General features: G+C 41.5%; 2 protein-coding genes across 2 annotated transcripts in view; both read right to left on the reverse strand.

Moving 5' to 3' along the window:
• LOC104274140 (alpha-1-antitrypsin-like) overlaps positions 1-393 on the reverse strand; it is a 3,197-nt gene extending 2,804 nt beyond the window's left edge. Inside the window, 1 exon segment of the mRNA XM_009869681.1 lies at positions 1-393. This exon segment is cut by the window's left edge and continues 18 nt beyond it. Within this exon segment, the coding sequence (XP_009867983.1) occupies positions 1-393 (393 nt within the window).
• A 12,228-nt stretch (positions 394-12,621) lies between these two features.
• LOC104274141 (serine protease inhibitor 2.1-like) overlaps positions 12,622-12,793 on the reverse strand; it is a 3,582-nt gene continuing 3,410 nt past the window's right edge. The window contains exon 5 of the mRNA XM_009869682.1: positions 12,622-12,770. Coding sequence (XP_009867984.1) covers positions 12,622-12,770 — 149 coding nt within the window. The remainder of the gene's footprint in view (positions 12,771-12,793) is intronic.

Genomic DNA, 12,793 nt, shown 5'->3' on the forward strand with positions numbered 1-12,793 from the left:
CTGGCAAAAACCTTCATGTATTTCCTGCTCCTGAGTCTTTTTCAGGTTAAAGGCAAGCCCTTCCAGAATCTGCGTCAGTGTTGTTTCCTTGGCACCAAGTGCCAGCATTGCAAAGGAAGTGGAGATGCTTATGGGTGAAAAAAAAATATTTTGGTTGGTTGCTTCAGAAGCAACAAGCTTGTAAAGTGCAAATGCAAAGTTGGCATTGCTGGGAGCTAATTTGAGAAATGTTTTGTTCTTAACTGGATAAACACCTTCCCCATGAGAACTGTGTCCTGGGTCATCCGTCTCTTTAGGATCATCCTGCTTGTTGCAGTAGTGAGAATGCTGATAACACTGGGCAACAGTATGCAAACCAGCCAGCAATAAACACAGTGAGAAGGTAGGCTTCATTTTCCTTTTAGCTGTTTCTGGAAAATAGATATATCTACCAAACATATCATAGAAATTAATTTATTCATGCTGCATGCTCCAGCCAAGTAAAAGGAGGTTCTCAGAATACACTTGTTCTCCAAAATCCCACCCTTCACATTCCTGATGCGTGCCAGTGATCCCCAGAAAGAATACACCTCCTGACACACTATTTTTATAACCAGATACTCTCTTAAAAAAGAACACTTTCATCATAATAACATCTAAAAAATAGAGATGGAATGAATTTTTTAAAATTTGCAAATAAGTGGAAGTTTTTGACCTTTTCCCCAGATTTACTGGTGGAAGTAGTTTTTGTTCTCAGTACTTCAGGATGGCTACTGCAGCCTTGTTAGTTTTCCTCCATTCATCAGCTAGAGAATTAAAACTGTGTTAAAACACAAATGTGATATAAACACAGATCATACTGTCTAGGACAAAAATTACAAAATACTTTTACAGTTTTTTCAAAGATAAAATGTTGAATCATTATAGTAGCGAAGTCTATAGGCATCTCTATTGCTTCCAAACCAGAATTTTATTTAACTATGAGAAGTATCTTCTTCACTAGCAGCCAGTTCTTGCTGGTTTATGATGTGTTTTGATTTTTAGCATAACAGGTGTATCCTTTTTTTTATACGTGAAAACGTGCTCTTCTCAGGCAACAATATAACCCCCCAAAGTAAAACATCCAAATGATTCAAAGAAAAACTCAAAGAATACTTACAGTGCCACAAGAAGGACCTTTCTGTGTCCATCTGGTCTTGTCTGCTCTTCTTCTCTTCAGTACCATTGAACATGATTAAGCACCACACTCCCGTTAATGATTAATTAATTCAAATAAAAATTGCCAATGAGGAAGCACAGCAAGTAATAATGAAGCTAGATATTCTGAACAGTTTGTCCAACCCAGATACAAGCTAACAGTGCTGGGTGGTGGGGCTGCAGAGGAAAGTGAGCAGAGCAGGGACTATATCTCCTGCTGCTTCTATGCTTGCGAGTTGACACAAGAAGCCTGCTGCTGTAGGTGCCTGGCAGGAGACCCATAGCTGTACCCTTCATGGCTGGAGCCAACCTCTATGACTTCACGTAGAGACCGCTCCTTGCCCGCATCTGGCTTTTGGAGATGAAGCTGCCAGCACAGCCTGTCAGGGAGCATGGCCTCCCTGCCAGTTCATTCCCTTTCCTTGGTGCTGGGGGACCGCTAAATGGGACAGGGACACGGACAGAGTCGTAACTTCTGTCAGGATTTCATAATAGGGTTTGGATTTAGAAAATACTCTATACTGTATACCTCGGTCACAACCTTTGACACCGTGTTTAATGGTTTTGGGGCTTTTCCTAAGGGGAACAGACTGTATGTGATTGGTTTATTTAACATGTGACATTACCACTCATGTGAGACATTTCCAGTCAATGCATCTCGTGGCTGTTGGGCATCACCTGTGACTATTTGGTGAAGAGTTTTCCTTTTGTTTTCAGAAAATACACACCAAAACCACCATTGCTAAGAAACAACGCTTACATTGGACAGTTCCAGAAGCTGGCTGCAAAAAGAGAGACGTGGTCAATGAATGTCTTGTTTCCTCAGGTTAGTCTTCTCTATCATATTCAACTGAAATAGACCCCAGCAGCACACAAGACAGGCTGCCATTTCACCTTTCAGCCAGTGCTAAAGAACATGGACAGATCTCTCAAGGACAATCTAAGGCAGGAAATTATTTTTTTAACAGATCTCTGTGACTCCTCTCCATTGAATGGGATGGTTTTGTCATTCCGCTTAGCAGTTATGGTGTAATTCCCATAATGTAGATGTGAAATATGCAGTCTGCATCCTGTTGATTGCCACAACACCCCAAGAGATTGATGGGAACCATCAGATTTTGAAGTAAGAGTAATATCTATGATCCATAAGTTATTGTGAACCATTGACCAGTAACTACAAGTAGATTATAAACTGTTAAAATGTAGTCGGCCTATAAAAAAATCGACAAGATGGAATATAGGAACTTGAGTATATCCAGTTCACCAAGCTCTGGAAATTCATACCAATAATATTAAATTTTCATTAACAGAGATCAGCTTGTTTATTATTTATTTTATTGATGAAGAATTCCGCCATCTTCTCAGAAAAGAGCATTAGTATGAGTGAAAGCCTGTGCCAGGAGAGACAACTATGATAATACATAGCAAAGAGCAGTGACTAGGTCAACATATGTGTCCCCCTCTGCATGGTCCCAAGCTTCTGGCTTCTGAGCAGGAGCAGCAAGTTATGTCAGGTGTCAAAATGCCCCACATGAGGTGTTCAGCACCTCTGAATGGGAGCACACTGGTGGGTGGGGAGCTGAATTTAGAAGTCTGAAGGCAATACTGGAAAGGGAGCTGCACCTTCTTCCCCTCGATCTCAAACCAAGGCTCTTGTCCCATGGTTGTCTCCTACTGCTGCATAGTCAGGCAGCAAAGCAGGGCAGGGCATGCCTTTTTGTTCTTGAACTCAGAATTACTAATTTTTTCTTACTAGCCTGGTGACTGGAGCACTTAATCACTTGAGCTGGATACAAAACCCTCAAGTCTCAAAAATGATTCTACTTGAGATAATCAGACTCAGATCTGGTGGAGGAATGTCTCACCCTCAGGCTGCAAGAGGCTGATGAGAAAGTAAGGGAAAGACAATTCCCAGTCTTCCTTCTGAAGATCATCTGCTTAAAAATTGAGTGAAATATAAAAACTACTTTTGTGGGATGTGTAGATAATTGTGTGTGAATAATTACGTATGTTTTCATCTACCTGGTTATATGTGTAAAACACACACCTATACATATTCATAATATTAAAAAAAGATCAGCTAGTACATTGTGTTAATCTAAGAATGCAAGACCAGCCTGTGACATATGAAAAGGGTTTCCTTCCAAGAACAATTCAAGTAGAAGAAAAAATAAAAACACTATGAATTATTTTTGAATGTGATACCAGATTACACAAGATATGCAAGTGTTATTAATTCTAGTCATATGAGTAGTGTGTGAGTAGTTACACTAGAGATAATTATTATCTGATAAATCAGAACTTGTGGCAATAGTTAATGCATTATTATCTGAAATGAAAAAGGTGAAGAAATGCTATCGCTAATTGTGATGTTTCAATAATGTAACAATAGCTTCAAAATACTTTTTAAGAGCTTGGAAGAATTGCACATTTACTAGATCTTGTATGCAATTGTTTTAAACCGATTTTTGCTAAAAGTTAGTAAAAGTGAGATTTTTTTCTATCCAGATATGAAGTGATGTGAAAATATTTTGCTTATTTACCAAGGTTCTGTTAAAGAAACTGAAAATCACTGTCAACTGTAAATGAAAGGAAAAAAAATAGTGTGTTGAAAGTAATGTAATGAAATAAATTAAGTTTTAAGTACCCAGGCTGAGAGACATTAATTCATTCAGAGAATCTGTCATCAGAATAGAGTACACCATTAGTTATCAGTAGTTTATTATTTTATTTTTAGATAGATATAAACTCATTCAAGTAAGCTGCGGTGAGGCAGAAACTCCTGTCTTTTCCTGATCTTGAAGTATTATGATGGGTAGAGTAGCATAATGGTTTTTAAATGTCCTACGTCTCTGTTAAGCCTGACTCTAATTTCCCAGTAAACTACAATATTATGGAGGCTGGTTAAGAACAGGCAACTCTCCAGCAAGACAGGCTGGAGAGTTGGGCGGCGAGAAATTTTATGAAATACAACAAGCACAAGCGCAGAGTCTTTCACCCAGGAAAGAACAGCCCCATGTACCAGTATAGGTTGAGGACTGACCTGTTGGAGAGCAGTGTAGGGGAAAGGGACCTGGGTGTCCTGGTGGACAGCAGGATGCCCATGAGCCAGCAATGTGTCCTCATTGCCAAGAAGGCCAATGGCATCCTGGGGGTGTTAGAAGGGGGGTGGCTGGTAGGTCGAGAGAGGTCCTCCTGCCCCTCTACTCTGCCCTGGTGAGGCCACATCTGGAATATTGCGTCCTCAGCTCAAGAGAGACAGGGAACTGCTTGAGAGAGCCCAGCGCAGAGCCACAAAGATGATGAAGGGAGTGGAACATCTCCCTTATGAGAAAAGGCTGAAGGAGCTGGGTCTCTTAATCCTAGAGGACACTGAGGGGTGTCCTTACTAATGTTTGTAGATATGTAAAGGGTGTGTCAGGAGGGTGGAGCCAGGCTCTTCTCAGTGAGTTCCAGTGACAGGTCAAGGGACAATGAGCACAAGCTGGAGCGTAGGAGGTTCCACAAAAACATTAGGAATAACTTTTTCACTTTGAGGGTGACAGAGCCCTGGAACAGGCTACCCAGGGAGGTTGTGGAGTCTCCTTCTCTGGAGACGTTCAAAACCCACCTGGACACGTTCCTATGTGACCTACTGTAGGGGATCCTGCTCTGGCAGGGGGGCTGGACTAGATGATCTTTTGAGGTCCCTTCCAACCCCTGACATTCTGTGATTCCATGAGGAGGAGATGCACGAGGAACAAGTACAAATTCCTTTACTTTCAATGATCCTCACAGCTTTTTAAACATGAAATTGAATCAGTTTTTCCCTGTGTCAAAAATAGCATTTACACCCCATGGAAAGATTCACATAGGGTGGAGGAATCCCCTTACTGTCTCTTGTAAATTCCCATTCCCAACCAGATACCCTGCACTTCCTCACTCCACCAGTGATCTGGGCTCCAAAGAAGAAGGGTTCCTTAGCAGTGGTTACTCGTGTTAAAAATACAACAGACATAACATGAAATGGAAAAACAAAATATTGAGTATCTACCCAGGAAGCTTATGGTTTATAGGCTGCACTGTAAACGAAGACATGCCTTTTAAAAAATGTGTACAAGTACAAGGTACAAGTCCTGGGCTGGTACACCTCTGGACTCACAGGATCACCCTGCAATGTGCCACTGTGTACAATGTCTGCTGTGTGCAGAACCACCTCTTTTTATTGGCTTTGAACCTGGTTCCTACATGCTTTGTACGATGGTCTGTAGCTCTGGTATTAAGTATGGTCATGGTGAACTTTGTCTTCATTCACCCAATTTGTGCCACAAATACTTTTTGCCTTCTTTTGCTCTCTCAGCTTTCTCTTTTCCAGGCCGAAGATGTGTCACCTCAAACAGGAGATGTTCCAGACTTTCAACTAACTTTACCACCTTTTTCTAAAGATTTTCCAGTTCTCATTTATCCTTTCTGTTATTACAGGACCATAATTACATTTTCTAATCCACCTGTGGATGATCCAGAGATTTAGGCAGTGGCACAGTATTCCTATCTGATTTGCTCTTTTTCTTTTCCCAATGATTTTTGCTGTTTAGTTTTGCCTCCTTCCCCATTACTGAGCTCATCTGTATATGCACTACCTATCCTAACACCACGACCTTAATCCCAAGGGACAGCAGTCAGTTCAAGTAGGACATTTTACCAATCCTGCAGCTAAAATTTAGCAAGAAAATCAGAATCCCCACTGACAGAGTAACATCAGGCCTGAAAGCTAATGTTCTTTCTGGCTTCAAAGTAAGACAGAATTTGTCCTGTCCATTTCTTGATTTTACCAGAAGATGGTGGCACAGGACTCCTCTTCCTGTAATCCCCGGAAGTCAAGGCTCCATACTTAGAGTTCTACCTACAGAAAGCAATGTAGCAGAATCACACTAAAAGCTTGGCTTCTTGCAAGGATCTTACTACTCATAACTGGTGTACTGAAATGGGTACAACTACCTGAAAGGAGGTTGCAGGTGAGGTGGGTGTTGGTCTCTGCTTCCAAGTTACTAACAATAGGACAAGAGGAAATGGTCTCAAGTTGCACCAGGAAAGGTTTAGATTAGATATAAGGAAAAAAATTTTACTGAGAGAGTGGTGAAGCTTTGGAACAGGCTGCCCGGGGAAGTGGTGGAGTTGCCATCCCTGAAAGTGTTCAGCAAATGTATAAATCTGGCACTTCGGGACATGGTTTAGTGCTTGTAGTAGTGTTGGGTAGATGGTTGGACTAGATGATCTTAGAGGTCTTTTCCAACCTTAATGATTCTATGATTGTACGATTGATTTTTTGGTATTATTTTACTAGCAGAATTTGCCCTACAGACCTTTCTCTCTTGGTGTAAAGAAACTCTTCTTATGCAAATAACATTTACAATAGAAAGTTCACCAGGGAATAAAGCTCTTACTTTAGAAAGAAGTTGTCTACACAAAGAAGCCTCTTGCCATTACTATTTAAATTAAAATTGATGCCTTACAATACTTATCTTTCTGTTGCAGGCATGGCCTTAAACAAGCACTAAGAAAATCCCTTATGTAGATATTTTGGGATTATACTTGATTTTTTTTGCTCCCAAAGCCAGATAGAAAGTATTAGGGATAAGCTTTGCAAAGTATTATAATTTATTATTATTTAGTGATTAATATTGCTGGACACAGTGAAGAAGCAGAAGGCAGATCAACTAGCTGAATGAATATATTCAATAAAATGAAATTTATTATATGATTTTATTGCTCATATCCCTTTTCTTTAAACAATTCTTTTAGACTGCAGGCTTTTGGAATGTTGAGCATTCTGACAAATCATTAAGATGGCTTAATACAGCAATTCTCTTCCCTGTTTCAGTGGTGGCAGAAGAAGAGACTGTGTGGTTGCCTTTAACCTCTGCAGCTCACATTCTGGAAGGTCAGCACAATCTGATTTCCATCAATGGCTTACATTAACATGCCTCCATAGGATAAAATGGTATTTAGGCTGTACCTGAACAGCCTTTCTGTCATAATTGTTGCACCATCTTTCCTACTCTGCCAACCTACAAGTGGCTAGAAATGCTGGAGCATATTTGCCTCTATTTGGTGCCTCTTAGACACATCAAGGCTATGACACACAGCACAATGAGAAGTGTGGGTACAAGGTGGTAATCTCTGGCTGGGGCAACTGAGGCCCAAAATATCTCCAAATTTCACCCATTAGTTTTACCAGAGTGTCCTGGTTTAAGAACCCCAGGATAAAGGAGTTCTGAGGCTGCTTGAACCATGGAGCAATCACAATGTGGGAAGAGGGGCAGCTGTGTCTATGGGGAGGTGAGGGTGGGTCAGGTGACCCAAATGGACCAATCACAGTGTTCCTTCCCATGTGCTCAGTATATAAGGGATCCTAAGAAGCCCCCTGGGGCTTTTAATGTTTACTGGGTTGTTTTGCTGCTTTGCTTGCTGTTGGCTGCTTGTCATCTCTTCCTGTGCTGTTGGTGTTCCAGTCTCCTGTTTTCACACTACAAAGGAGTGCTGTTCAATAAGACAGGTTGTTTTTCCCCTGACTCTCTGACTGGGAGTGGCACAAGTCTTTTTCTGGGTTTTTTTGGTGGATTTATCATCAGGACTCTGGATTTGGCTGCTCCTGCATGCTGCCAAGTCTAACCTGGGACTTTTTTTTCTGCTTGGGACCTTGTTGTCATCCGGAATACGTGAGTCTGGTATTGAAGATGTTCTCATGTATCTTTGAGCATATTTGCATGCTTGTATAGTATCAGTATATAGTTTGATATCTTCATTGCTATTGTTAGTTTTATTCTCTGTTTTTTATTAAACTGATTCAGGGTTTTTTCAACCTCAAAATTTCTCTTTCTGGTTCCCTTATTATCCTGTGCTGGGAGGTGGAATTACAGAGTACCTTGGAGCTTAGTGGCCAGCACAGACTTAAACTTTGACACAGAGGGATAGAGCTCCCACCTGAATGATAAATGAAACAAGAACAAAAAATAATTGCAAGTTGTAGATTCCATTATCTGTCCCTTGAGTATGTGAGATATGGTGTGGCTTTTTTGGATAGCTAAAGAATCTGTATGAGCAGCATACCTAGATGAAGTCTAGGCAGTTTCTCTCTTTTGCATTCATATGTGTTTCAGGGCCCACTTTTCATGACATCTTTTATCTCCTCTGTGCAAAGATGTTTTCTGTTGCTCTGAGATTCTTTCCTGGTTGCAACAAAAGTTCTTATGATGACTACAACACTTAGAGAATTATCTTATTCTATATTGTTTTTTCCTTTCAAACATTTTCTTTCAGCAGAGCATTTTCCATGTGGTCTGTTTCCTACATAAGATGTAGTAAACAACCTAACAATTTTTCCTTAATAAGGTATTTGAATAAGTCTCTTTCAGACCTTCCATATGAGCATCACATTGCTGTTAACAGAAGTTTTCCAACCATAAAGGATACCCTCTTCTTTACTAATGTAATAAATCATAAGTATTTTGTTTCCAGATGGTTTATGGAAAATAAAATCAATGCAATCAAAACCAAGAGAAAGAAAGACTTATTTGTGTAAATCAGGCTAATGCACTTGTAATAAATTCATCTCTAGGGGTAGGATTGAACTGAAAAGCTATTTCATCATGGGAATTCTCTTTTGCAAGAAGCCAGCAATATCAATGCTAAGCAGAGTTCATGTAACCAGGATATTAGTCATACTCAAGGACATCTACATGAAATGAATGAATTATAGTTGTCTTGAAAACTGTTTAAGGAAAGCACAGTTACAAAGTTATTTAAAAATGAATTCTCTGTTATACCTGAGACTAGGAACTTAGTAGAGGATATTTCCAGACCAGTCTTAGCTGGTTAACAATTTACAGGGAATGGATGATATCATACGTGTCCTCAGGTTAAATCTAATTAAAGCAGCCACATGTGGGTAAGTGCAGAGGTGCACAACCCAACAGGGAATGTTGGGTGGATGGGTATATAGCCCATGGTAGTTATCTTCCTTTTCCTCTTGGAATTTGCACTCATCCTAGCTCCCACTGCAGTGACTATTTAGAGGTTTTCAATGAAACATTTACACTTAAAAATGTTCATGTTTCTTTTGCATTCCTTTCTGCTGGGAAAACATAGTGCTTTGGAGACAAGACTTGAAGGCTGGGTGAGAGAGTAACACTGCCATAAGGTGTTTTTCTACTTCCAAAAGCTGGAGTGTCAGGAGTACGGAGCCAGGCTCTTTTCAGCCACGTCCAATGACAGGACAAGGGGCAATGGGTACAAGCTGGAACATAGGAGGTTCCACAGAAATATTAGGAACAACTTTTTCACTGTGAGGGTGACAGAGCCCTGGCACAGGCTGCCCAGGGAGGTTGTGGAGTCTCCTTCTCTGGAGACATTCAAAACCCGCCTGGACGTGTTCCTGTGTGACCTACTGTACGTGATCCTGCTCTGGCAGGGGGACTGGACTAGATGATCTTTTGAGGTCCCTTCCAACCCCGAACATTCTGTGATTCTGTGAAAGCTGCCTGGACTCATGTCATAGAATCATAGAATCATTTAGGTAGGAGAAGGTCTTTAAGATCATTAAGTCCAACTGCTAACCTAGCAGTGCCAAATCCACCTCTAAACCATGTCCCTAAGCACCACATCCACATGTCTTTTAAACACCTCCAGACTTAGTGACTCAACCACTTCTCTGTGCAGCCTGCTCCAATGCTTGATAATCTTTTTAGTGAAGAATTTTTTTCCTAATATCTGATCTAAACCTCCCCTGGTGCAGCTGGAGGCCATTTCCTCTTGTCCTATCACTTGTTACTAGGGAGAAGAGACTGACACCTACCTCTTTTCAGGTAGCAGTGGAGAGTAATAAGGTCTCCCTTCAGCCTCTTTTTATCCAGGTTAAACAACCCCAGTTCCCTCAGCCGTTTGTCATGAGACTTGTTCTCCAGAGCCTTCAATAGCTTTTTTGCCCTTCTCTGGACATGCTCCAACACCTCAGTGTCTTGATTCAAGCTGTGGCCTCACAAGTGCTGGGTACAGGTAGGCAATCACTTCCCTGGTCCTGCTGACTACACTATTCCTGATACAGGCCAGGATGCTATTGGTCTTCTTGGCCACCTGGGCACACTGCTGGCTCATATTAAGCTGGCTGTTGACCAGTACCCCCAGGTCCTTTTTTGCTGGGCAGCTTTCCAGCCACTCTTCCCCAATGCTAAAGCATTGCATGGGGTTCTTGTGACCCAAGTGCAGGACCCTGGATTTGGCCTTGTTGAACCTCATAAAGTTGGCCTCAGCCCATTGATATAGCCTGTCCAGGTCCCTCTGTAGAGCCTTCCTACCCTCAAGTAGATGAACACTCCTGCCCAGCGCAGTGTCATCTGCAAACTTACTGAGGGTGCACTTGACCCCCTTCTCCAGATCATTGAAGAAGATAATAAACAGGACTGGCCCCTATATTGAGCACTGGGAAACACCACTTGTGGCCTGCTGCCAGCTTGATTGCATTTCATTCACCACCACCACTCTTTGGACCTGGCTGTCTAGCAAGATTTTTACCCAGCGAAGAGTACACTGGTCCAAGCCATGAGGAGCCAGTTTCTCCATGAGGAGCCAGTTTCTCCACGAGAACGCTGTGAGAAATGGTGTCAACAGTGTTATCAAAGTCCAGGTAGACAGCATCCATAGTCTTTTCCTCATCCACTAAGCTAGGTCATCTTGTCGTAGAAAGAGATCAGTCATATACTCATGCTGACTGGGTCTGGTTACTGGTTGTCCTGGACATGCTGTGTGATCACACTCAAGATGATCTGCTCTGTAACCTTCTGTGGCATCAAGGCCTTTAATTCCCCAGATGGGCTGAGAACCTGTTTTTCTGCCACCCCACTCTGATAAAACTCTCACCATCCTACCTTCTAATCAGTACTGGTGCACAGATTTATCAGGGTGGGATCTTGCTAAAGCTGCTCGCAGCTCTTGCTGAGTTTGTACAGTCACTGCAGGGCAAGCTACCCCACACCACAGCAAGTTATCGTTCATCTCAACTCCATCAAATCTACTGTTTCGCACAGAGACACAGTATCTCTTGGTCCACTGAATGATGGTATCTTTCCCCAGCAGAAACAATAGCTCAGGGCTTCCACTGAGTTCTTGCTGCTTGGATTAAAGGGACTCATACAAGGCAGCATTCTTCAGGTCCCAAAGTCAGAAACCTCCCCCCCCATACATCAAACCCATGCTACAAGCACTGATGGGTCTCAATAAAATGCCTCTGTGCAGAGTGAACCCAGAGAGAGATCAGAGCTTGATGATTTGGAGCTTGCGTCACCTTGGCAGTGCTCACAGCACATTGCCAGGACCACTGTAAAAATGAGCTGCATGGTGAAAGGTTTGCTATAGAGTTTGGCAAGGCTGAGCACTGCGCCCCAGGGCTCCTATGAAGTAAGAGTGGGTCATTGGCACCACAGCAATAGAGTGTTTATATGTATCCTGAAAACAGCTTTTACCCAAGCAGGCACCTAAGGAGAGAATGCAAAGAATTGCCATCTCCATATGAAAAAAAGTTCAATTCATTCAACAGCCTTTAAAACAGATTTTACAGGTACACCCTGCTGTGTTGATAGGTGACTGAAAGCATTTGATTTGAAAAGATCTATAGGATGATAGCAAGAGACTGGAGTCCTTAAGTAGTGGATTTAAATTACAATGTTTATTTTTATTATTAGTCAGCCATCACAATAATTCAAGGATCACATTGTCGCACAACAATTCTTTGACAGTTTATGCTTAATGTCATTATCTCTCAAATTTTTTGCTGACCCTGAGAATTTCAAAAAGACACTTACAGTAAGTGCTGCAGCAGAATGAATTTATTGTCCCAGGGATTTTCTCTTTTTTGTCAATGTTTTTTTAAGATGCCCTGGCCAAAGAGTTGGAACATGTGAGAAAGAACAAGTTGGTTGAGAGTGAGCAATGGTCTAGACAGCAAGGAAGAAAGGACTCTATAGGAACCAGCTCAGGTGGATACTGGTCATCAGCAAGTCCTGGAGAAGCTGTTATAAAATTGCAAGGAACTTGTTATGTGTTGGGATAAATCTTTTGCTGAGGAACCCAGAACTGAAAGCAGTCTGGACAAAACCACTTACTAGAGAGAATTTGCTTGTAAAAATAACAGCAGGTTAAAAAAAACCCCACAACTGTCTTCCAAGGAAATTTGGAAAATATATTAATAATTTGAATTACTCAACTGGGGAAAATGTTACATTCCACAATTGTCAAGTGTTGGGGTTTTTTAAAAAATTTTTTTTTGCTTTTTAATCTGATAAGAAAATTCCTCGTTTACTTTTAAATTTCCCACACTCAGAGAGCAGTTAGTAACACTAGCTAGCCCACATGTGTGAACACTGAAACTGTTATCATCCTTGCAGAATACTAGTATGCCGACCAACTCTGCAATTACTTCTCAGTAGGATTGACAATCTTCCCCATGAAAAGTACAGTGCTAGTTTTTTTATCGTAAATCAAGATAATGAAGGGCCTGTTGAATTCGATGGTTTCAGAACGGGACCCTCTGGTAAGCATTATGGCTGTGGCTCCCCCACCCCCCGCCCCCCCCCCACTCAATTTC

The sequence above is a fragment of the Apaloderma vittatum genome, unplaced genomic scaffold (genome assembly GCF_000703405.1).
Source record: "Apaloderma vittatum isolate BGI_N311 unplaced genomic scaffold, ASM70340v1 scaffold7215, whole genome shotgun sequence".
NCBI classification, from domain to species: domain Eukaryota; kingdom Metazoa; phylum Chordata; class Aves; order Trogoniformes; family Trogonidae; genus Apaloderma; species Apaloderma vittatum.